The following is a 25546-nucleotide window of genomic DNA, read 5'->3' as shown; positions in this document are numbered from 1 at the left end:
TCACTGGCATTCTAGCAAACACAGAAAATGCTGCAAAAATGCACATTTTGTTTGATTTCCATCCATCAGACGGTTGGAATTTGAAAATTTAAGCAATGGGACACTAACCCATCCACCCAAATGGAAAATAGTTTCGTCTAACCCGGAATGGTTTATTCTGAATTAGATTTGAAAATTCCCTGCTCTTTTAGGGACATTGTTGTCAACTGGCCTTAAGTAATTAAAGTTTGTCATTTTCATTATAGTTTAATATTTGTAATTTTGTTATTTGTACTTCCAAATTGCTCAACAACTTTTCTTAGACAGCATACGGTGCGTTTTCATACAATTTTCTTCGGCAGCTGCTTGTTAAAGTTTTCCATTTCCTGGCCGCAAAACGCATTAATATTTTTACTTAACAACTGACTAACAACTGACAAATGCAATTAAAAATGTGCAGCAACTTGGTCTGCACTTGGTCTGCAGTGCCAATAATAACGGGCAGAAAATTGAGTGAATGCAGTGAGAAAAATAAATGTATAAAAGTGTACAATTTATTTGTAATGTGTACTGTGTTATCCTGCATTTCAAAGATTTTTAAAGCCATGGTTGAATTTTTTTTCCTCTGTGACGAACAGAGAATCATCATCCGGACAAGGACATGGCCATGAGCGGATGGCTAACGTTGTTTCATCAACTCCCAGCGTCCTTCGGTTGTTCCTTGGTCCTGTTTATACTCCTGCTCGTTCCCGTTCCTGCCCTACTGTGTCTGATGGTTTCGCTACAGCGGCACCACAGGCGTTATATGTAATTGCATTTTTTAGTTTTAATGGAGCGCACAGCACACAACCGGCAATAGGAACCTCATCGCCCGCAAAAAAAAAAAATAGCGGGGGAAACTGGCACTGAAAATGAGGCGATGGTTCCCTTTAGCGAAAAGTTCGCTCTTGCTGCGAATGTAATTAATTTGTAACGTTTGATGACAAGCTTAATGGCCAGCAGTCTATGGCCAGTTGGAGGCCAAGGGTAGTATCGGGCTATTGGAGGTATTGGCGGGGCAAAAATAAAAAGGTGGAACATCCCGGCTGGTGCGTGCGACTGACTGACTGGCGAATGTGTATCCTAGGGGTTGTTGGCCATTAATAGTTTTATAATTGATTCTGATATGATTTGGCAAAATAAGACAAATAAGAAGCCAGGGGAAAACAAAATTGCAAAACATTAAATTCGATTTACAGTCCATTAGGGGTTCCAAGTCCGCCACCGAACGTAACTCGATTGAAAATTTCATTCGTCGAGGGTGGAAATATACAATTTTATGGTAAGGGGTGTCGGATCATTCGATTGAAATTGATTAAGAATTAAATGATGGATTTTTGCAAGCCATGAATGGGGGGAAAAATTGAATATTTTCTGCCTTCTGATTAAAGAATTTACCAAATTCGAGGCAACAGTCCCCCAGTTTTAACGTAATAGCCTGCGACACGACTACTGACAAGACAAACATTCACACTGGGTTGCTGGCAGACACGTGCAAAATGAGTTTAACAATTTGTATGTAAATCCGCGCCGACAAGTCGCCTAATGTTAACCCATTAAGGCCCTGAAAAGCTTCTGTCGCTGTTGCTGCCAGTTTCTGCCCCCTGAAATGAAATTGTCGCCGTCGTCGCCTCGTCATTGCAGATTTTCCAGTTCGTTTCTCTGTAACGTGCCGCAAAAAGTCACATTAGATGACTTCCCAGCGATATTATAATGAGCGAAACTGTGCACAATTTCCAACCTCCCCTCCTAATGATGCTTGAAATCTAATGGCCAGACTCGAGACCCCAGACCCGAGACGGGGTCATAGAGATTGATCTGATACAAAAAAAAAGAGCAGGCCTTTCTGTACAAAAATGTTTAAAATTTAAAGTTATATGGCCGGTATCATTACCAAGAATTCACCCCACCTTCCCTCGAAAACTTTACAATCATCTGAAGTGTATAAATATTTAAATATTTATAAATTATAATTATATTGTGTGCACCAATCGAATTGGCGGCATGAAAATGCTTTAGACATTAATTGGAATCGCTTGAGGCGGCACGGCCAAAACAAACCAGAGTTGTCAACTCTATCTCTGTCAGACTTCGGACCCCTCCAAGTCCCCGCCCCTTTTCACACATCAGTGCTATCATCAGGTCTTCTTCTACATGTCGGCAAAGTTTTTTGATATCACCAGTGTGGTTGGCTAGGTGCTGTGGCAAAAAAAATAAAATAAAAAGGTAAATGGGAGGGGCTGCTGCCTCTGAGGTCGTCGGAGTGAGTCTACAAAAGTGTCACAGCATAAAAGTACAATCTATCCCCGGCACGCCTCCGTTTTCCCGCCATCTCCCCCAAACACTGGGCCGCCACCACGGTGTCCACTCTGAAAAGTGTGAGAATAATGTGGAAGCGTTGGAAAAGAACTCCCAAACAGACCAAATAAAAAAAGTATCCACACACACTCACTCCTGAGCATTCAACCATTGCAGTGTCATTCACACTGGGAATTAATTTGGTATCAAGTAGCTTACTATATTACCCTGAAGTTTAGGCCAACTTTATTTTCAGTTTAGATACATTTTTCTTTGAAATGTTAAATATTATTGTGAATCATAGTAATCTTTCTTATTTATCCCAGAAACTTATTTTGTTTTAAAATGTATTATAAAAGTTTCTATAAATATCATTAATAATAATCATTTAACAGATTTGTTTTAATTTATTTTTCATAGAAACTTTTAAAAAATCTTACCAACAAATGATTATTATTATCTTATGATTTCTATAAAGAAACTATCTAAGATAACAATTTATAAAATCCCCAAAATTATTTTTAAAAAGAGTATCTAAACCTCGCCTTCCATTAGATCCAAACCTCCTTTGAGTTCAATTTTTTCTTTTTATTTTTTTTTTTTTTGAGGAAATAGAAAAAGAGGACAACTTTTCGTGCAGAGTTTTTAGCAAACTCATTTATGTAGTTTTCGCTTCATGTTTACTTAAAGTTCAACTCGAGTGTTGTTTTTACAAATTGTTATCCACTGTGTGTGGGTTCTAAGTATGATCTTGTGTGTCTGTGGGTGTATTTTTGGGAGCTTGTGGCTTGGGAGGCGTGGCAGTAGACGAAAATAGAAGCAGACAGTTTGGGAGTCATTGCCGCAGTTTTCAGTTGGGGGAGTCAGTCTGGACTCTGTTTCAGTTTTGGGATTTGGCGTTGACCTTAGCTTTTCTTTTTCCGTTTTCCCTTTTCCGGTTACATTGGCGGGGATTTGGGTCCAAGCCACTTTCAGTTTAGATTAGTAAACATTTCTAATTAATGTTGAAAGGACGTGTAATTTGCTTTGCTTGGAAGGGCTTAGAAAGTGTCTGGAATGACTTTTGGGAGAAAATGAAGGATTCTAAGGATTCTATCCCTTATAATTTATAGTTCATTAGAGCACCAAGACCCATAAACATAAATCCGACAGCCTCTCATCATTCACTGATGACTTCTATCACAACATTTTCCAACAACTAGAACTCGCGTTAACGCTGACGTAATCCAGTCAAGAAACCCATCAAAAAAATATTAACGCCAAACTTGATCCATTCCCTGGCGCAGTAAAAACCGAAAAAACATATTGCTGGTGTCAACAGTTTAGCAGAAACAGCGTCTTATATGGCAAATAGCACCCGACCCCCAAGGAGGACCCTCATCAATTTTATTTATAGATTTATTTATTCGTTATTTTCCTTCATTATTGATTCTTATGGGCTTCGCAGCAGCTCGGCCAGGCCAGGCCAGTTCAGTTGATTAATTCAATTAATCAAATACACATTAGTGGCACGAACCATCCCGGATCGAATCAAACCAACTCTCGGCCAATAATTATGGCCAAAGTCACTAAAAGGAGAAACATGAACGAAGCAATTCCGTTCAATGAAGTGCAATGAACGCAAAAACAAATCAAATCGATGCCATCTAATTATTATGCTAATTACCATTAAACTTAATACGAGACTTGTTGCACATTCTAGACGCCTCTCAGACCGTGGAGAGGCATGTCTTAGAAAGCTGCCAATAAAAGCCATTGGCCATTGACCCAAAAAAGCCAAAGAAGCCAACCGAGGAGAAGGAAATCCATTGGGGCAGGAGAAAAACCAGATCTTTCATGGCAAATCTTCTTACTTCTTGCTGACATTTTGCAGCTTGCAGCATCGGCAGCAAAAGAAAACTATCCTAGGAAAAAGCAGCAGACAGACACATGGAGATAATGTCTTTGCATGTTTTCTGCCATTTCAAATCTCGGCGGACCAAAAAAAAAGTAGGAAAAGAAATAAGGAAACTCGAACCAGGAAGCCACACAGCTAGAAGGCCCAGATGTTGAGGCAGACACGAACAAGGGGGACTTGTGGGGGCAAGGAGTTACCGAGTTACCAACTAGTTGATAGTCAAGACTCCTCTTGCCAAGAGATGTGTTGTTCTAGGCCAGTTTACATACGAAAAATGTTGTTAAATTAATGCCATCAAACTAAACGATTTCCATTGTAGACCAGTCGTAAGTGAGCCCGAAGTTCGTTTCAATTTATTGCCATCGATTGTAATTATTCAAATGGCTGGCTGTGTGGCCAAAACTTTTTCCGTTCTATTTTTCTTTGTCAGAGAGTTTCGAGTTCGAGTTCTCATTCCAATTTTCTCGCTTTGCATTTTCCACTTTTTGTGGTTCTTATTACACTGCCAGTCCAGTCCAGTCCAGTGGTATCAAGTGCAGTATCAAGTTTTTCCGGTTCGCTTGAAACACTATGCAAATTGTTTTCGAAACTTTTGCAGCTAAATGAGATGGGATGGCAATTTTCCGGGTGTAATAACTACAGTTAAGCAAGCACTTTACAGTTCTAAACGCACTGCAGCAGTGTCCAATTAAAGTGGACGGTGTTTCTGTTGCAGTTGCAGTTGCAGACTTTTCACAAATAATTGAGCCATGATAACTCGATGAATACAAAGAATAGAGAGACGACTACCGGACGGCTACCGGATATGGAACAAAAGCCACAAGTGGCACACAAAAGGGCGGGACAGTAGGGTATTAACACCCGAAACGTGACATCATCACTTTATGATTCCTAAGAATGGTCAGCCACCAGTGTGGGGAGCCTACTACAAATTGCAATTAAATGGGAATGCCAAAGGTAAGCGGAAAAGGGAAAATAAGCCACAAAGAAAGGGAAGTGGAAAGCAAAAACAAACCAAATACATCGGGCGGCCGATCAGAGTGGACAATGACCCCAATGGAAAACTGAGACAATCTGATGATGGTACTTATAATAATGGCAAAGCAAATGCTCGCATAAACAGCAATTAAGCTTAAACGCAAAGTGCGTAACAACTGGCCAAGAGAAAGAGACAGAGGCCCATGGAAACAATGGTCAAAAGCAAGACATTGACCCAGGCCAGGTCTTCAGCCGAGACAGCAACCACTGGTAACAGCATTATATATGGGGGGAAACAAAAGCAACATCTCTCATTACCATACCAAAAGGTAAGCCAGAGACGGCAGTAACTTGTTGCTGCGCGGCGCAGCATGTTGACAAGCTCGTCGGCTCAAAGTGAAGGCCAAGGTCAGATTGGCAACATGTTGCTAGGCCGACTTATAAAAAGATACTAGTTTATTTTATTCAATTTAATATTTTAAACTTATTTAAATTTTAATAACCAACAGCCAAGTCTCTTACCAACATCTCTAAAAACCAGTTTGTCTGATCTATATTTTTCCCTCCTGCCTACAAGTTGCATAGCGAGTTGCAAAATCTTTTCATCCTGCCTCCAAAGATACGCTTGGGTCAAGAGTGGCAATTCGTGATGTTTCTGACAGCGGGAAAAAAGATATAACAACAAAACCAGCAACACATACGTGTTAATGGCCATGAGGAAAAAGACCCAATGCCGGAAAACTTTGGCTAAGACCAAAAACCACTTAAAAAAGGTCAGCCAGGGAGTCACCACACCGACACGCATACCTACCAGACAAAGCACCACTTCTTGCAACCAGAATGGAAAAGATACTCCAACAGGGTCTGAAGGAAAAAGAATCTGCTCTTCAAGTTCTTCAGATTCTCTAGGTTTTTTAGTATGGCTCCCATTTTATGGCTCTCTTCAAACTAATAATCATGACTTGTTAATCTTTACGCTGCTCTTCTCACTTAGTAATCATTATATTATTTTTATCCCGAGAGTACCTCTTACTATGAGGGTATATTTGACTCTTTGAAAGTATTTGTTCTTTAGATAAATATATATAAACTTAAAAAATTTCCCCTTTTTCTCAGATTATTAAAAAAGTACTTAAATCTTCCTTATAGTTCCTTTCCCATTTTTTTCATCATAATTTTCGAGAACTTAGCTTGGATTTAACGGTGGATGATTGTCGGTTTTTTTGTGGTTGGCTGGTTGGTTGGTTGTTTGGGTGCTAGGTTGTTAGGTTGTTGGGCTGTTACTACCAACTATGCTTTAGTAGTTTGCTGCTGGCTTTTTCACGCATTATCGTCATTATCATCGTCATTGCGAGAGATGATTACCCGAATGCCGGCAACTATTATGGATGATGTAAGTGCAAAAAGCCATTGAACGCTTATTATATTTTTCTTTTTTTTTTGTTACCTCTCCATTCGCCTCTCATCGCATTTATTTTTTTTTTTAGTTTACTTAACTTTTCTTAACCAATATAAACGAGGAGCAATAAACTCGAAACAGACTGCGGCTAGACGACCTGAGAACCTTTCAGTTTGGCTTTGGCCCTTTTCCTATCTTAAATGTTAAATTCAGCTAAGCAGCTTAGGGCCATTTTGGGCGGAGGAGGGTTGAGGGAAAAGTTTGTGGTTATCCTTGAACGAAAACACTTTCATTGACTCCTCGTTGTCGCTGCTGCTCTGGTGATGCTTCTGCTGCCAAAAAGGCTAATGTGGGTGGAAGGAAACTACCGAACTGAACCAAATAAAAGGACACATCATTTTCCCCCAGTCCCGCTACCCATTTGTCCCTTTTCACTGAGATTTCGCCACCCCCCACTTTTCCACTTTTCATCTGCAGTTAGTGGCTTGGAAGTTACTTGGCTGCATTTTCTGTTTAGCTGCGTTTAGCTTACCAAGTATTTTTGGCACTTAACCAAGGTTAAGTAAGACTTTCCCCCACAGTCGCTGTCAGAAGACAACAACCGAACAGAATCCCCAGAAAAGAAGTGATAAAGAGCGTGGAAAAAAGGACATAAGTAGTGGGGGCTTCTTTAATTTCAATTCAAGGACTTGTAGTGCGAATCCTTAAAGTAGACTCTTGGATTCAAATAAATATTGAAATTACACTATTTAGTTTTTAATAAACTCCGAAAGAGACAACACATACTACAAGAAAGAGATGACCGTCTTGAAACAAAGTCATTCAGCAAAGTGCGTAAACAAAACGCAAACTGAGGAAAATTGAAATTGAAAACGTTACGCATGCGCCGCTTTTCCAACCACACTTGACTGGGGCTTTCCATGGAAATCCGCCTGTATTTTTTCCTTTTTTTTTTTTAAGTTGATTTTCTGTCGCTCGCCTTTCAAACCTATCGAATATCAAAGACAAGCAGAGATATATGTGTGGAAGAGGAGGCCAAACAGAGACGCCACTACAAATTGGAAGCCATGGAGCAGATGGAAATCGCAATTGGAAACGTGAGGTTGAGATGCTGCATCTCGCTGGCCACCTTCACCACCCCCTCACACCTACCCCCCCGACCGACGCTTCCTTCCTGCCACAACAACTCCCATTCTTGCATCTTGCATCTTTTCCGTTCAGTGAACAGCGAAGATGAAATTGAATCGGCTCCGGGTGCAGAGGCAATAAAAGTGGGCGAGTGACCAGAGAGATGCGTCACAAGTCGGTCGACAGCCAGCGCAAACATAAGTTATGGAGCCATGGATTTGGATATCCTGAAGCCTTGGATCATCATTTTGAGCACATGGAGCCTTTTGCAATTGAACTTCGAGGATTGCCAGGCCGTTCCTGGCGGCGGCAGCAGCGGGGAGAGGTGAGCTCAGAGTCAGGCGCTTAAATAGTTTCAATAAATTCTTAAATATTTTTCAGAGTTCATATAAGACTGCACATGCCGGAGGTGGTGCGCCAGCACACCCACTTCCACAATGTGTACAAGTATCCTCGGAAAATGCCCATCCATCCAGCTCCAGCCCCGCCACCCACAACGATAGCATCGCTCTATCCAAAGTTTCCGGGGAAACCTCAGGTTCAGCTATTGGGCTATACAACGGCGGTGGGCGGATCGGGACCGATGTCGCCGAATTTAATGCAGCTAATGGCTACGGCAGCCACGCCCACACTCATGCCAACGCCCACAAGTTTGGCGCCAAACTATGGGCCCGCATTATTCGATAATTACAATCAGGCCGTGTCCTCTTTATCGAGTGCCACAACCACCACAACGACAGTTCGGCCTCCACAGCTCTTCAAATCCTCATCCAGCCAGAAACAGCAACAATTGTTGGAGCAAATTTTCACACCTCATCAATCGAATGAAGAGGACAGTTCCACGGAAGATAATCAGTTGGAAAATAACTCATTGCTGAACCAAAATTTCCTAGAAGCCTTGCAAAGGGAGTACCTTTCGAAATTCGGAGGACGTCGCAAACGAAAGAAGACGGGTTCCAAAAAGTACAAAATACCCAGCAAGGACTATTCAAATTACTATCAGAGTAAGCCCACTTATTACCAGGACGAAGATGTGTCCGAAAACTTTGAAGATTACCAGGATGAACCTCTAAATGAGGATTACGAGGAAGTGATGAAGATGAGCACCCCACAAAAATATAGCGGATACTATCCCTCTGGATCGGATGAAGTGGATCAGGATAGTGCTCAGGGCTATGACAATGCGGTGGCTTTCAGTGGCCAGGATAATAGCATTTCCTCGACGATACCGACAATGGAGGAGTTTTTAGAGGATGTGAATAGCCCAAGCTCCGGATTTAGTGGCGTTGGAAGTTATGATCCATACGGGAATTCCAATGGCTTCCAATCGTGGCATCCCTCACCAACCAGCACTGCTCCGGGCAATAGTTGGTCCAGACCCACGACTTCTCATCCGTTTCCCAGTTCCTCAAAAGGACCCAACAAGACGAGGCCTGTTAGATCCCGAGGACGAACTAAGATACGTTACGTCAAGCTAATCACTCGAAAGAAACGCAAAAATCACATAAGAACGAAAAGATATAGAACTTAATGTACTCTCAACCTTTCTCCTGACTTCTATTTAGGAGATTATTTATATACGAATGTGAAAATATTATAGAAATAAAAGTGGATTTCCTTACCAAACCAAATAAATAACAAAATGCCAAAAAGGATCTTACCTGAAAAGAGAGAAAAAATAAAAAATTATTAACAATTTGACAGACTTCCTTGTAGCCTTTCCTTAACTAAAATATACACCCATTAGATGAGTACACAAACCATAATAGAAGATATCCTAGGGGTGGGGATACTACCCCATAAAAGGGAACCCAAAAACTCCCAAATTTCCCTTCACGAAGCCAGCGAATAAAATGTCCAATTAAATGGTCGGCTGTGAGGGGAATAGGGGAAGTCTAGCTGGCCAAATAATAAGTACAAACGCTAATAAAATTCAATTAAAGGCCACAAAATTACAATAAAAATGGCCGGCCCTGAAAGGAAAACTAACGCTGCCGAGAAGCAGTAGAAATGTAATGGAAGGGACCGAGGTTCCAGCCAAGCCCATGAAGAGGCAAAGATAACGACTCATTTGGGCACATTGAAGCCATAAAATACAGAAACTGGTTCAAATTAAAAATGAGATGCTTTTCTAATATAATATTCAAGAATATATTTATTTGTAAACAATATTTAATTATTTCTGTACCCAAATGTCAGTGGAAACACCAGAAAAAAGGGATGAAGTGTGTGCCTGAATGAGGCCAAAGATCAACAGACCTCCTCCATCTTTAGTCCACATTCTTAATTTTCTGATGGTCATATTTTTATTTCATTCGGGGCCATAAAAATGCGAGGAATGACGGGAATGAGCAAAAGTGTAATGTGTAAAGGCATTTGCAGGATACTCCCGGGGGCAAAGAAATTAAAAGCGTGTAAAGATTTTCATTTGCTTGTCCCACATCACAGAGTGGGTTGAGAAGAGTCAAAGATGGAGGAAAGGACATTTTTTTTTGGAAAGGGCAGGCCAGCGAAGCACATAAAGTGTTGATGTGCCAACCATATGACATTTATTGTTTAGCCAACGACAACGAATGTCTTCCCATGGAATGGAATCCGGGGCTAAAAGACCCGAGATGGGGGGCCGGAGACTTGGCATAGAGGCGCCATGTTTATGACCCCCAACAGATGGCATTGGGAAGCCGGGGGAAGGAGAGCCTTGGCAAGGCAACAAGTGAACCAGGACGAAGGAGCCGTGGGCGGCCCATTTCTCCCGAAAGATTTATGGGGCGTGGGGTCTGATGGGGCTGGGTGGGGCTGATGTCATAATATATAAATGTATTTGCGATTAAAGTCGTTCGAGTTGAGCCTGCGCAATGATCAATGGCTTTGTTATATGGCCATGAATAAATCGTTGACAAAGGTCATGGGGAAAAATGTGGCTGGAAAATGATGAGAAATAGGGGAAAAATAATTTTTAAAGGATATAACTAACTCTAGGGATGTCCTACACACAATAGTTTCCTTTTCCTTTAGAGATATCCATGAAAAAACATAATAAATTCATAATTGAAACCATAAATTTTGCACCCAAATTGCCTTCACTTAAATCGCAAACAATAAACGCCTTTTTATGATGACTGTATTATTTTTTTTTTTTTTGCAAACATTTTTTTATTTCGTCATTGACGTAATTGATTTTCTCGAAATAATGGACAACAGACCCATCAGAATGACCAATATTCCACACCATATCCGATTCGTTTGGCTGAAATGACAAGTTTATCTGCCAACAAACACACCCACGCAAACAGCAGTAGGAGTAAACGTTCCATTTCCTTTTTTTTCTGTTTTTGTTTTTGTTTTAATGAAAGTGACATAAAATTGCCACAACCCACATACACACATTCAAAAAAGAAAGGAAATGAAGAGGGAAAGGAAACGGTCGGTCTGGTCTCATATCTGGTCTGGAAAACTCTTCTCATTCCATTTTGAGACTGAAATTTCCATCAGCTTTATAAGCCCAATAAAAGTTTTATATTTCCTCTCACATGTGCCACATAATAATCTGATTCGAGGATAAATTAATTTTCCAATTCAGCTGAGAATACAACACTAAAGAAAAGAACACACACACACATCATTAGCTGAAAGGAAACCCATGTGTCATGGTTTGGAGCTGAGGGGAAAGAAAACTAAAATGTTGAAGAAAACTCTTGGCTTGGCTAATTTTGAGACAAATGACTAGAAATCTTCTAGCCAAACAATTCATTAATTTAATTAATTTGTGGCAATTAAATATGGTTGCACAAGCGATATGCCGAAGGAGGGTGCAGAATATTCGCCCCGTCATCATCCACTCAATGGGACAGCCATTTGTTAGATATAAGCAAACACAAACATCTGACACGCATACATATTATAGAAGTATTTCTTCCGCATGTTCATCAATTCCCAGGAGAATCTATGGGGCGAACTTTAGCACTTTTCTCCATTTGCTGGGTGTGGTCGAGGGACCGAGTGGGTTTAACCCGCAGGAGCAGGATTAAATGGGTTAAGTGCTGGCGATAAACACATTCGCATGGTCGGGACAAAAAGGTGGCATGGCCAGAGCAGTCAACACCCACTACAGCGAACAGAACGATAGAGTCATTCCACGCCCATTACTTCACACTTTGCCACCCCCAAAAAGCAATGGATGTGGGTGTTGAAGCTTCTTAATATTATATTTATAATTTATGAAATGTTTTGTAGTAACTACTATAAGAGTCTCTACTATATACTCCTTTCTTCTAGTGTGGTTCAAGTATAACCCACTCATAGCTCATCCATACTTTATTTGCATGGAAAGTATATCCATTTACCCTCATACTCCTTCCCTTTTTCATTTGCAGATGCAATCGTGGAATAATACGACCAACCACTGGACAAACCAGCAATTTAATTAAAATGTGAAAAAAAACGAGAATTCTCGAGGGCATTACGACGAATGTATTACAAAATGCTAATTAACCCTAGACGGTCATGCTTATTTTTCCTACGTTAAGGTTATGCTTCGTCGAATCGACGACGCCAATTTTAAAATAAGTATAATTGATAAAAAACAAACAATATTGTAAAAAATTTTTTTACTGCGTTTTATTCATAACGTTATCAGTTCAAAATAAGAAATAACAATTCATTTTTACATTAATAATACACTTAAAAACTAAAAAATAATAAACAACCTTTTTTTCATGTTTTTTTTTTTTGGGCCTTGTTTCTTTGGCCAAATTAGATAACAAAAATCACAAGTAGTTTCTTTACTTCAGTCGAATCTTAATATTAAGGCTTAAAACTAAACAAAAATGTGAATCAAGATGTTGCAAATTATTTTTTTACACAAGAGGCACACAGATCAAATTTGTGTTCTCCACAAAGGCTTTTTTGGCATTTCGAACAAATGGTTTTGGTCATACGACGTTTTGCGGAAGGACAAAAAGCGCAGATCTTTCTTTTTGCATTTAAATTAGATTGGTTTTCATTATTGTTTTCATTTTTATCAATTAAGCCGCTTGAGATATTTTCCCGAGCTAAATTGGGCAATGTAACTCGGCTTAGCCTATTCATTAACTGTTTTTGAATGAGGCTTGAGTGTAGGCTTTTCATATAATTTCTACGGCTTAGTGGTTTACTACCCGACTCTAACATGTTATGGGAATAAATAACAAAACTGTTAATAAAAGCCATATTTAACATTCCAAAAAAGGTGGCCATTGGCCAGCGGTTGGTTTTTCGAGCGCAGCTCATGACGCTACACATTTGGTCAAAGTGTCTACACCCCCCTTAGTGGAATTGTAGAACTCGACCATATGGGGCTTATGTTGAATTTCAGCGTTTGTCCACATAACTATTTCTTCCACTATTTCCGGCGTTATAAAGTGCTGAAATATATCCAGTGGATCCTTTAAGCTTTTACAGTTTCTTGTCGGTCCGCGACGTTGATGGATAATGGATTGCCCGTATTTATGGGATTTTGACTTTTGAGTTGCCCACTTATGACGATCCTTTCCGCGAAGACCAGTTTTAGAAAAAGTAATAATACTGGACTTATTAAACAACACATTTAATGGTGTGTTTTCGTCATCTGAAGAGTCTTCTGAAGAACTTGGTTCCTCAACTAATTCGCCCAAAATTGGATGATCTTCACCAGAATCTTCAATATCCACATCGGATTCGTCCTCTTCAAGAAGGTTTGCAATCGCAATCTCGTCTAAACCATTGCCTCTATTCATTTTCTAGGCCAATTTTCTGCAGAAAAATATATGCAATATTACCAAAAAGTCACACTAAAGCAGTGGTGGGCAAAACGCACACATTTATAACATTTGATTGTGTGCGTAAGCAGCGAAAAACAAAGAGAGCAACCCATTCACTGAGCGAAAAACTTTGTGTACTAATTCGTTCATCGGTAATTTTGTAAATATTGCACAAAATAAGGTACTTTTTGTATTTTTCAGACTTGTATAATGAATTTACACAATTATAATAATAAAATATGAAAATATAATACAAAAATAAAAGAAAAAATACGAACTATAATAAAATTAATAAAGATAATAAAAAAAAATAATAATAGGAATATTAGGAACAAATAGGAACAAATTAAGCATTGCGCTTCCCCATCCATATTTTCTATAAAGAAAAATTTTTCTTCCCAAATTTCAAGAAACATTTTTCTCAGTGATTTTTTTGTCGCAATGGTCGTGCTCCAGTGAGGTCCGATCATCGAATAAATTCATTTTCATTGGTAGAACAGAATATTTTTGGCGCTCAAATGAAATGAAATGAGAGAAAAATGCCAACTTTGGCCCTCTCACGAAAGCTAATGAGAGTGCTTCGGAGAGGAGCGAGCTCGCTCATACTGTGCGTGTGCCGGCAGCGCTGCAGCAGAATTTTTGGCCCTATGCTCGCGAGTTATGGGAAATGAGAGTTTGCCCACCACTGGTCTAGGGTTAAATGCCCGAGAAAATTGGGCCAAGCCTCTCCTCTTAATGGAAACTAAGCTAATCACGCCCCAAAGAGCTAAATAGCAGGGAGGTGGAGGGACAACACATGGGTCGACTCCATAGAGGATTGTGCATTGTAAAAATGAAAATGACAAATTCCTTTCGCTTATTTGTGACAATTAAGTGCAAATTACACATTCTGTGTCACACTTGTCGGGTCAAACACACCCACGCATATACACTGGACAACAAAAAGATGGTCTACAAAGTAACTAGATATTTTGGATTTAGATACAACGTATCTACAAATTTATGAAAATAATCAGAAAGTTTGTTTTTAAGATTTTCATTTAAAGAAAAAAGCATTAAAGTCAAATTTTTGTGATAACAATTAAAATGAACGAGTGCTCTGTGGCTTTGTCATGGGGGACCTCGGAACAGATGGAGAACTACTTTATGCCACTGCATTGCCGCAGATGCAACGCAGATGATGATGATGATGATGCGGCTGCCGCTACTTGCAACGGCTGCTTGGCCGGAAAAATATAAATAAATGTAAGTGTGTCTCTGTGCGATGCAGTGACAGTTGCAACAACAGTTTGTGGATTATGATTATCGTTCACAGAATGCCATATCACATAAGCTTCCTACTTCTGCTTGCCCTACGCCGCCCCTACGCCTGACACTGCCCCATTAAGAGTCATAGATCCCTCATGGTCCATCATATCTCGGCCCTCTCGGTCGGGGCAGCTGTGATTACAACTTTTCTGTTTATGTTTTGCAATTGTGTTGCTCCATATTTTGTGTGCGCTTCTGGAATGAGTTTTGTGTCGGTTTTTGACAGTTATGATGGAGAATTGTGTGTACTTTCTGGTGTATGTGGTGTGCGGCAGGCACATGCCCCTGGGCAGAGCACTTTAAATGTGACGCACACAACAAAAATGGTTGCAATCTCTAAAATTGAAATTCAGTCAGGCATGAACCTACACACACAAATATCAGACTTCCTTAAATAGATTGACAGTCCTGGAAGGAGAGTGCATCTAAACAAAGGTACAACTTCTGCTCCCCAGAATACTAATAAACATTTAAAAGATTTCAAGAGATTGCCAAAAGTTTGTGAACCTTTTAAAAACATATCCTTTATTTCCTTTCACCCATTTTCCAAATTGTTCTGAGTTCGATACATTGTTCTCTGGCATTGTCAATACATTTTCAACATATCATAAATGCCTGACATCGCTTGACCTCTGACATTTCGAGTAACACGAACCACAGCCCGATAGCCTGCCTGGCCATTGAAAAGAACCTTGAAGTATTGTTTACGCAAAAAAGAAAACTGAAATAGTTCGCCAGTGTTGGGGTTAAAGTTTTCATACACGAAAAAATAGTGTAGAAATCAACTGAAAACAACTGCAAGAAAAATAAAGCGCAAAACTATATATGTATTTTCTGACAAAGGTATACAGTTCCCAAACTGCCAACGCCCCAACAATGCCAGAGAGCGAGAGAGACGGGGAAAACCTAAGAAAAAGAGATGGGTAGACAAGGCCTGCGTTCAAGTGCCCTATCCATATATCATTCGGCCGAAGGAAAAATGTATTTTTTATTTTACACATATCAACTCTTGCTTGGCCCACACAACTTGTCCTTGAAGCTTTCGGACCGGGCAGGACAGGTCAGGACAGCCAGCGTGAAAAAGCGTAAAACTTTTGTCATACCGATAGTGGTAGGGAAAGGAAGGGAAGGGATCTCGAAAGGGTGAGGATAAAAATTGAAAAATATGCACCCGGGGAGGTGAAAAGTTTTCATCATCACATACCAGAACAAGTGCATTGTTGAAGTCGATTGGTGGTTAAGTTAACCCAGAGACCCATAAAATTTGTACTAAAGGATTTTTTATTTTTATTTGAAGTTTTTTAAATTCATGTTATCATTTGAATACCAAGTAACACAAAATATCTATCCAATCTGTAGGTAATTGCTTGTAACTCATGCCCGCAAAAGTATGCTAAGCTAAATTAAGTTTCACTTTTTTCCTTTTTGGCTAAAATATGAGAGGGGAGTGGGGGTTTTGAGGGTTTATCAACACTTCCGCACGACGGTGCGCATACAAAAGCTGCAGAATTTACGCTGAATAACTGCCATAAACACACACACACACACACACACACACAGCAGAACACTCACATGCAAGCATGCGTATCCTGCTACTTTGCAGGACATTGTTTGCGCTTTGATAACACACACGTACATACACACATATACATTAGCTTACCAATACAAATGCGCTGTCATTACTGCTATGAAAATTGCACATGCCATGGTTTTGTGTTTGACTAGAGCGAGAGGGCCATACATATATGGTTAAAAAGAGAAGGGAGAGTGATGGGGAGCGGCAGGCTTGCTGACGCTGCAACAGCCGCTGGATCGCCCCCTATAACACCCCTCCTCTCTTCGACCCATCATGTGGAGGAGCCAGCAGTCAAAACTATTTTTCGCTTGGTATTTCAAGCATCTTATGGTTTTATTTTGACAAAAATTCGCCCCTGAACCGCTCTACGAATAGCCCTTGCATGCCAGGACACTTTGCCAGGACACCCACACACACACACAGTTACACAAAGAGACAACAGACACAGTCCAGAGTTTTAGCCACCAACTGGTCATGGTAAGACCATGACGATGATAGCTTCCGTTTCGTTCTGGTTCCATACTCCTCCTCACTTCCGTTTCCCCTTTAACGTTGCCCTTCCATTTCCATTTTCATTCCGTTACGTTTCGTTTGCCATTTGCTTTTGGCCATCTGTTGGGTGTTAATTCACTGTCATGTCCTTTTCATTACGCACACACACCCATACATACATGCGCAGGATTTTTCAGAGTATGAATGTAAAAGTGAAATAAAATTTAATAAATACAGCAACTTGCATGCACAGTTGTGTTTTAATTAAATTAATTTAATTATATATTTTATATATTTTGTATTTCTATTATTTAGATACCATTTAATGCTATTTTTACTAACATAAACCCTTAACCCTAAAAGCCTCTTTATAAAGACTTTACAGAGTTCCCCTATAAACCATTTTACAAACAAATAGTAGCCCTTTTGACCCCGCCCATGAATTTGCATGGCAAATAGAACGTGAAATGAAATTAAAAGAGCAAATTACGCTTTTCAAAACTTGTACAAATAAATATAAATATCAAAAGGGGAAACAGGACAACAGAAAGTGAGTCCTGGAATATATCTCCTCCGACGTCCGTCTGCGGAAGGAGAAAAAGATAAGCTAGCGGAGAGTTCAGAGGGTGGTAGGAGGGGGGACACCTCCTAAGCTCTTTTAGTCCTTGTTCCACTTGAAGCGGATCGCATCCGGCGCTCCTTTCATTAATATTTCACAGCAGCCCCAGAGAACTGCAAAAACAACAACCCAAAGAATTCTAAGCCCATTGAAAGAACAAGGATTTAACAGCTAAACCTCTTCTGGCCTATCCTGTCCGTCTCTTCTGCTGCCGCTGCTCACCCACCATCTCTGTCGCTGCCACCACCCCCAATTAAAATCAGATTAAAGTTGCGCTAATTTATGCGACCGCACGGCGACAAAACAAAGCTAAATTCTCAGAGGCAACAAAACAGGAAGTAGAAAATGGGGTTGACAATTCCAGGGGAATGGGGCAGGGAGACGGAAGCTGGGGGATAAAGACCTGACATCAGCGCAGCATCAAAAATGGAAATTCCTCCGAGCAACAGTTCTGAAGAACTGTAATTGCATGGCAAGAAGTTTTCTCGATTACACACAGTTATTTCACTCGAGCTTCTAAGGACTTTATATAGAATCTTCATTCTTTCAATTCCGACACCTTTGCCCAAACACATCCGATTCTTGATCGAAATACCTTAAATCATTTGTGGGGCGATTCTACATCAATCTGCATCAACATCTAGGAACGAAATATTTTTTCGATTTGTTGTTCAATTTTCTGGGGGGTCCCCTTCAAAATATGGAGAAACCCATTCGAAGGACAATATGGCCATCCGAAGGCCATATCTTTGCCAATTTCCATCCGATTCTTGAGCGGAATACCTCAAACGATTTGTGGACCGATTCTCCATTACTCTGCATCAAAATCTAGGAAAAAAATATTTTTTCGATTTTTTGTTAAAATTTCCAGGGGGTCCCCTTCAAAATATGGAGAAACCCATGGGAAGGACAATGTGGCCCCATCCGAAGGCCATATCTTTGCCAATTTCCATCCGATTCTTGATCGGAATACCTTAAACGATTTGTGGGGCGATTCTCCATCAATCTGCATCAAAATCTAGAAACAAAATATTTTTTCGATTTGTTGTTAAATTTTCTGGGGGGTCATCTTCAAAATATGGAGAAACCCATAGAAAGGACAATATGGCCATCCGAAGGCCATATCTCAGCCAATATTCACCCGATTCTTGATCGGAATACCTTAAACGATTTGTGGGGCGATTCTACATCAATCTGCATCAAAATCTAGGAAAAAAATATTTTTTGGATTTTTTGTTAAAATTTCCAGGGGGTCCCCTTCAAAATATGGAGAAACCCATGGGAAGGACAATGTGGCCCCATCCGAAGGCCATATCTTTGCCAATTTCCATCCGATTCTTGATCGGAATACCTTAAACGATTTGTGGACCGATTCTCCATCAATCTGCATCAAAATCTAGAAACAAAATATTTTTTCGATTTTTTGTTATATTTTCTGGGGGATCCCCTTCAAAATATGGAGAAACCCATGGGAAGGACAATGTGGCCCCATACAAAGGACATATCTTTACCAATTTCCATCCGATTCTTAAGCGGAATACCTTAAACGACCAAAAATGTACCAAAATTTTCGGAAAATTAAAGTTTACAATTTTGGAAGTGCAAATCCTTAGTCAACAGATATTGCAATCACAGTAAGAGCCCCAAATAGACTCCTAATTTCCCCATAGTAATGCTGGAAAATGTTGATACTGGTTCAAGACTTTCTCTTCGACAAATACCAATTCTCCTGTTGCTCGAAAGTTTGGTTATTTGTGCTGTGTTGCTATTGTGTCTGGGCCGTCTGGACTGGCAAAAACACATGGCAAACAATTCAATTTAATTAAGAGTTGTGCCTCCTTTTTGCCATAACTCCGAAACCCGCAGAATGTCTGAGACTGAGTGAAGCGACTGGAGTAGACAGATTTTTTGGGTGGCGCGGCCAGAACTGAAGAAGAAAAATTGTCATTGGGCTTTTGTTGCATCCATCACACGGCCAAAAAGTTTGTTTGCCAAGTTTGCTGGCTGGCAGGATTCTTTTCAATTTTTCCTCTATTTTTTTTTTACCATTTCTGGTTGTGTATTTAATTGAGCACATTGTTGTCTGGTTGCCATAGAGCGAGAGTTGTTTTTGAATATACGATGTGATGTGATTCATGCATCCGGCATTTGCGGCAAACTTTTGAGAATTAATGTGACATTTTTGCTGATTCTCGGTCTGGTTTTGCGTCTTGGCCTTTGACAGTTTCTCTAATTCATGGCAATCAGCAGTGTAAAGCCACAAAACCAGTCGTATGCTTAATCCAAAGAAAAAGAAAATTGAATGCAATTTATTGAATTCACATTTTGTCGACAGGACAAGAGGACAGGACAGGGCGAAGGCAGAAAGAAACCAATTCGCACAATCCACATGAAATGTAAATAAATGTCGAGACAGATGGCAATAACAAATCCCAGGCAATTATTTACTGTAAATTTATATTGTTTATTAAAAGTATAGTACATCTGGGACTCGAAAACAAGGACATGCCCAAGTGCAGCTTAAGGAGCAGAGCAAACATAACACTTTCCACTTGGGAGCTGCTCCCTGTTTCTATTGGTGATACAAACTTGCATTCTGGGATTTAAACTCAATCGCCCACCACACACACATGCCGGCAAAATATTTGCTTGCTCCTTTTGGCCAAATGGGTAGCGGGAGCTGGCCATATGTATATATATATATATGTGTGTGTATGTCCTTGCTCCTGTGTTTGGGTTCCACAACTTGCTTAAATGATTCTCAAATGCCACTTGAAATTGTCTGAGCCGGTATGCAGCCAAACCGGATTTCATAATAATTAATTGGCTCTATATTTGCACATCTGTAATACAATACTTGCGTTTGTGTTTCCTTTCCCCTAGCTACCCAAGGCATTTGTTGCAGCATTCTTGTATACGTTTATTAAGTGCCAATGGCAAAAGTGCAAGAGTATATAGAGTCTGTCTCAACCTGAGGATGTACACTCCAGACGCACACAATCCGGCCGACCGCAGGACAAATCCAATGAAAACGATAGATAAAAACAAAAAGGGTTCGACGTGGAGTGGATTTTAGAAAGATATTTTGCAAAAACTTTCTCCACTCCTTGATTGTTTATGATTGAAGGAGTTGCGGCACGATGGGGAGCCTGCAAGGATTAAATTTAAGGCACGTAGTGCAGCAGTATTAAGCCAGACACTTTATGATATCGGTATATCAGCTTTGGGCAGCAAAACAAACAGCCACCCTGTATACCCGTTCACGTTTAAATAATTTCCAAATTTAATATTACAAAAATTCACTTCAAAGTGTATCATATACCGATTATAGTCGGTTTTTGGTTTCTGGCTTGGTCAAATTCCAACCAATTGTTGAGTTTCAACCAAAAATGTATGCGTGGGAGTAAATTTTGTATTTCGCATGAACGAACTGAATCATCTCCTTTTTCCTTAATTTAAATCATAATCAAATTTGACTAATAGGTTTTTGAGCATATTTTTGTTGCAGATTCATGCGTACATTTTATTGCGAAATTTAATTGCCTGCCAGGGTTTTCGGGGCTTTTGACCAGGCTAATAGACATGAACACATATCCCAGCCCAACACTCACTCATCGAGTTGAAGCTTGGAATTTTAATTGAGTTGTCGAGCTGCCTGAGCCTCTGATGCTTCTGTTTTCCGCACAGCTGCTGCTCCATCCCGACCTACCAGTTTTGACCTTTATCCCTGCACTGAAGTAGGAGATCAGGTTGGAAGGTAGGCTCAGAAAGCAAACGCCTGGATGAGCGGCTCAATTCTCGGCATCGCTTCGCATCGTTGATTGTTAGCACAAGCATATCACGCATACGCAGCGTGTGCTGCCCAGGTGGCGAAAGTTCCTGAATTCGTTGGCAAATTAAGGACCGAGTGCCTCGAATTTCCGTTTCCAAGACGAAAGGTTAATTGGTGGGCTGGGATCGTAAAACAAAACCATAATTATTTTAAATTAATTAAGAGCAATTAGTGGAACACACCACTCTTCCTTTAAAGCTTGGAGTTCAAATGTCCAGAAAAATAAATTCTGTCTCAGGGACAGTCGATAAAAAGAGTTTTGAATGGCAAATAAAGCGACAATTTTGAATGGCTCACCAGACAAGGACGAAACAAAACAGAGACCCTCCAAAATCCATCTAAAAAATGCAGTTGGAGTGGAATTGATCCAGAGAGTTTAGGGACCCATGGCAAAAAAATATACAAATAAAAGGAAAAAGTCCGAGACTGCTTGCACAGACTGACTGACAGTTAAAGCCAGTCCAACAAAACGCTCCACCCACGACCACCCATCCCGGCGACTACGATGCCACCCACACATCTCCATTATTTATGCATCAATGCCTGCTATGACGACATGCGCTAAATTGAAACAGTACACAGAGGGTGGTGGATGGGCGGCGAATGATGGCACAAGGACACAATGGCGCCAAACGACAACTACGACACACATGCAATGCGACGGCGGTGCGACATGACAAGGGGGGAGAGTGGCAGACGGGCAGTCGGGAACAGGCACCCCAGGTAGGTAAATAAAAAGTGTAGAAATATTGGCAAAATTGAAAGAAGTTAAAAAAGAAGCAGTATAAAGCTGAAATTGTAGCATTGTGTAGTAGGCGGCGATGGCGACGCTGTCAGAGGACACATAAAAACTGCAATCCCAGGGGAATCACATACCCTGTACTTTAATTTGAAAAAATGTGAACTTCTTAACCAAATTTAACAATACTCCAAAATAATAAAATACAAATAATTATACTTTTTCATTACTTTCTTAGGTAGCTTCAAATTAAATTCGTATTTTCGAATAATAAATTATACGTACCGGGTATCTGATAGTCCCCCAAGTCCTTGGTTATCCCTGATATTGTCCTGTTTTTTGCCAGATCTCTTTGCTGTTCTGAGCCAAAGCAATTGCCGCTTTTATTGTTGCCACTGTTCTATGAAACAAGCCACATAACTAAATAGAATTTACCTCCTGCCACTTCCACTTTTAACCATTTATTTCCCACCAATCGCCTCTTTTTCCTTTGTCTGCCACTGCCACTGCCACCGCCACTGCCACCGTCGATGCTGCCTCATAAAAACTGCAAACAAAACCGAAACACCGACGTTGCAAGAAATAAAATAAAAAAGGAGTACAGAAAACGAAGAACTCCAAAGTCGCGTCGAGTCATTGAGCCAATTGAGTAAATTGTTTTATTGAAAGATTTTTCGTTTTAGTCCTTGTTGTTGTGCCTGGCTGACTGATGCTGCTGTGGGTATAGTGCTTTTGTTGTTGCAGACTGTAGTCCTGGCCATTGCGATATATTTCAGCCATTTTTTTCACCCACCCTGGGCTGGGTCCTGCTTTTGTTAGTGTGGCACGTTGACATTTATGCATTTTTGATGGTTTTGAATAAAAGTATGAGGAAACTAAAGTACTGGAGTATTATGGGAGGAGAATTTCAACAAGACAGGTATTTAAACAATGCACAGTGGTCGCTGCCATAGGCCAAAAATAAAAAAATTGATTTTGAGTTATTCTAGCGAAAACCGGTTTTACTATTAGCTAATTGTCCAAAGTTTATGATTGAAAATTGTCTGCTTGGATTTTCTAACGGGACTTTCAAAAATAGAATGACAAAAGCGAACTTATATTTATGCACTTTCAATTTGTCCGCAGTGGAGTACACACGCCAAATTAAAAATTTTTATAAATATCATAAAACGTTGTTAAACCAAAAACCATTGGAATGGATATTTTAAATAAAGGTATAAACTTTATTTGTACTGATAAATATATAAATAATTTGTGCTGTGTTTCGTGTAAATCTTTGTTAAAAAAGTGCGTCTTTTTAGTTCATATACGTTGGGCGTTACAAGGTTTATGTAAGGTTTTAAGTAATTTCCCCCGGTTGCCCCCAAATGAAATATATATGCCGTTATTTACTAATATTTAAAGATCATAAAAATGTTAACTTCAGCTGCGGAAGCCTGCGGATGCGCATTTGTCATTACAAAATGAAGCATAACCTCATTTTTTAGTAGCTCTATCTTGGAAGGATCACTGTTACTAGAGACAACCATTTCTTGACTAAATGAAACAATTTAACAATTACATATGTACGAGTTTATGATTTTGTAATATTGTTCGTTTTCTACTTTAAAATATTATTATTGTTTTGTTATCATAACTTTTTTGAGGAGGTTGGCTAGGGTGTGGAGTTGAGCAATCACTTCAATATTTTTATTATAGTTCTAAGTTTGTAAATAACTTACAGTATAATATATAATATAATATAAGCCTGATCTGACAATTAGAAGTGCTTTTATGACTGCTTTCTCATGAAAGCGTTACCACTGATGCAATCGTTCCTATGGAAGCTATAGGATATAGTGGCACGATCTGGTCAATTTTTTTAGAATATATTTATAATATTTTTCTAGATTTTTGGTGAAAGTTTCATAGCGATAGCACACCTAGAAGTATTTATGGCCGCGGCTCCATACAAGCCCGACCACTGTGCAATGCTTTAAATGATAAATTGAAGCTTCGATTTAATAAACAAAGTAATTTATTTACTTTAAATCTAACTGAATTTAAAAATATATATTATTTATATTTATTTTCTTCACCTTCCTCGAAGGGGAAACAATAACCATAACTCAGACATGTCTGGAACATTCCCAGAAGGTGCCACAGATGTATCTAACAGATTTCCAGACAGACCGAAAAACAAGAATGCAAACAAATCAGCAACCCCAAAAGTGCATCTACAAAATGTGCTTTTATTTTCGGTTTATTTGAAATTTCCCATTTATTTTCCCCGTCCGTACAAATAGAGCGAGTGAAATTGTTTTTTGGTTAAACAATTTCGTGCACTTTGGACCTCATTAGAGGCATTCAGCGTTGCATTCAGCAGTTGCAGTCTGCAGTCTGCAGTCGGTTGCATATTTCAAATTCAATGTCTATGTGCAATCACACTATACTGTGTTCATAGGGACATCTAGTCAGAGGGCACTTCACAAATCAATAAAAGCGTCAAAATCAAACATTCCGTCATTAGGTTTCTGTGTGCGTTGCGTGCCCTTCACTCGGCTCATAAATTGAATACAAAAGCTACGACGCCAGCACCGAATTGTGCGAAAAATATTTTTGCATTTAGGCCTTTGTTGGTGTTAGTTATTTGGCACGATCCCCATCGTTCCTCCTCCTACCACTTTGAACCCTTAACCGCAGTACAAAAGCCAATTTCAGCAAGTCGACGCCTATGACAATGAGGTGGGAGGCGGTTTTTGCGGATTGAAAGATGGATGTGGGACTATGGGGGGTGTATGGTTTGTATGGTGACTGTCAACGGCAGAGAATTTGTGGGGCTTCAGTGGCAGCCTGTCACATGTCCTGGCCGCCTGCTTCTGTCAACACACACACACACACACAGAGGCACATCCATATGCAACGCACTACAGTTCAAGCACAATGGGATCAATTATTTTCTAAGCGTGTGTGGATGTGGGTGTTGTTCAATCATGGTGTGTGTGTTCGTGTTACCAGGAAGAGCTTTGCGCCATAAGCAAAATGCCAAAATTCCTAAAACTGTCAAGGGGACGCTTTTGAGTGGTCAATCAAATGTTGTTTTGAAGGCTTCTGTGGTCTTGTCGCTTTCATATGCGATGGGGGGATGAGTCCTTGTGGAGCCCGCTCCTCCATCAGGGTGAGATATCAACTATTGTGGATTGTCGAATGCCAAAGTCTTGTTTCTCAAAAAGAAAATAGATTGATGAGGTTTCTGTATCAACTAACCTAATCAAACTAATTTATTAGCCGTCTTCTGGCCTCTATTAGCCACATTGGTTTATAATTTTAAATTGCTTATTGTTTCCTTGATTCGTCATATTTTACATAATTTATTTTGTCATTTCTGTCTGGCAATGCACCTGTTTCTGAATCTTCTTCCCCAACAAAGGTATTTTAACAAAATCCAATTAAAATGGTTTCTCATTATTTTCGTTTATTTTTTCCCCCAAATTTTCGAAAACCAA

General features: G+C 39.9%; 2 protein-coding genes across 13 annotated transcripts in view; one reads left to right on the top strand and one right to left on the bottom strand.

Moving 5' to 3' along the window:
• LOC6501200 (maternal protein pumilio) overlaps positions 1-25546 on the bottom strand; it is a 167829-nt gene that overhangs the window by 99775 nt on the left and 42508 nt on the right. The window lies entirely within an intron of this gene.
• Positions 7884-9377, top strand: LOC6499378. Its single transcript, XM_001954717.3, has 2 exons — positions 7884-8043; positions 8100-9377. The coding sequence occupies exons 1-2, from the start codon at positions 7931-7933 to the stop codon at positions 9247-9249; spliced, it is 1263 nt and encodes a 420-aa protein (XP_001954753.1). The 5' UTR covers positions 7884-7930; the 3' UTR covers positions 9250-9377.

The sequence above is a fragment of the Drosophila ananassae genome, chromosome 2L (genome assembly GCF_017639315.1).
Source record: "Drosophila ananassae strain 14024-0371.13 chromosome 2L, ASM1763931v2, whole genome shotgun sequence".
Classification (NCBI taxonomy): domain Eukaryota; kingdom Metazoa; phylum Arthropoda; class Insecta; order Diptera; family Drosophilidae; genus Drosophila; species Drosophila ananassae.
Note: the sequence above shows the minus strand (reverse complement) of the source record. Positions and strands in the feature narration are given on the sequence as shown.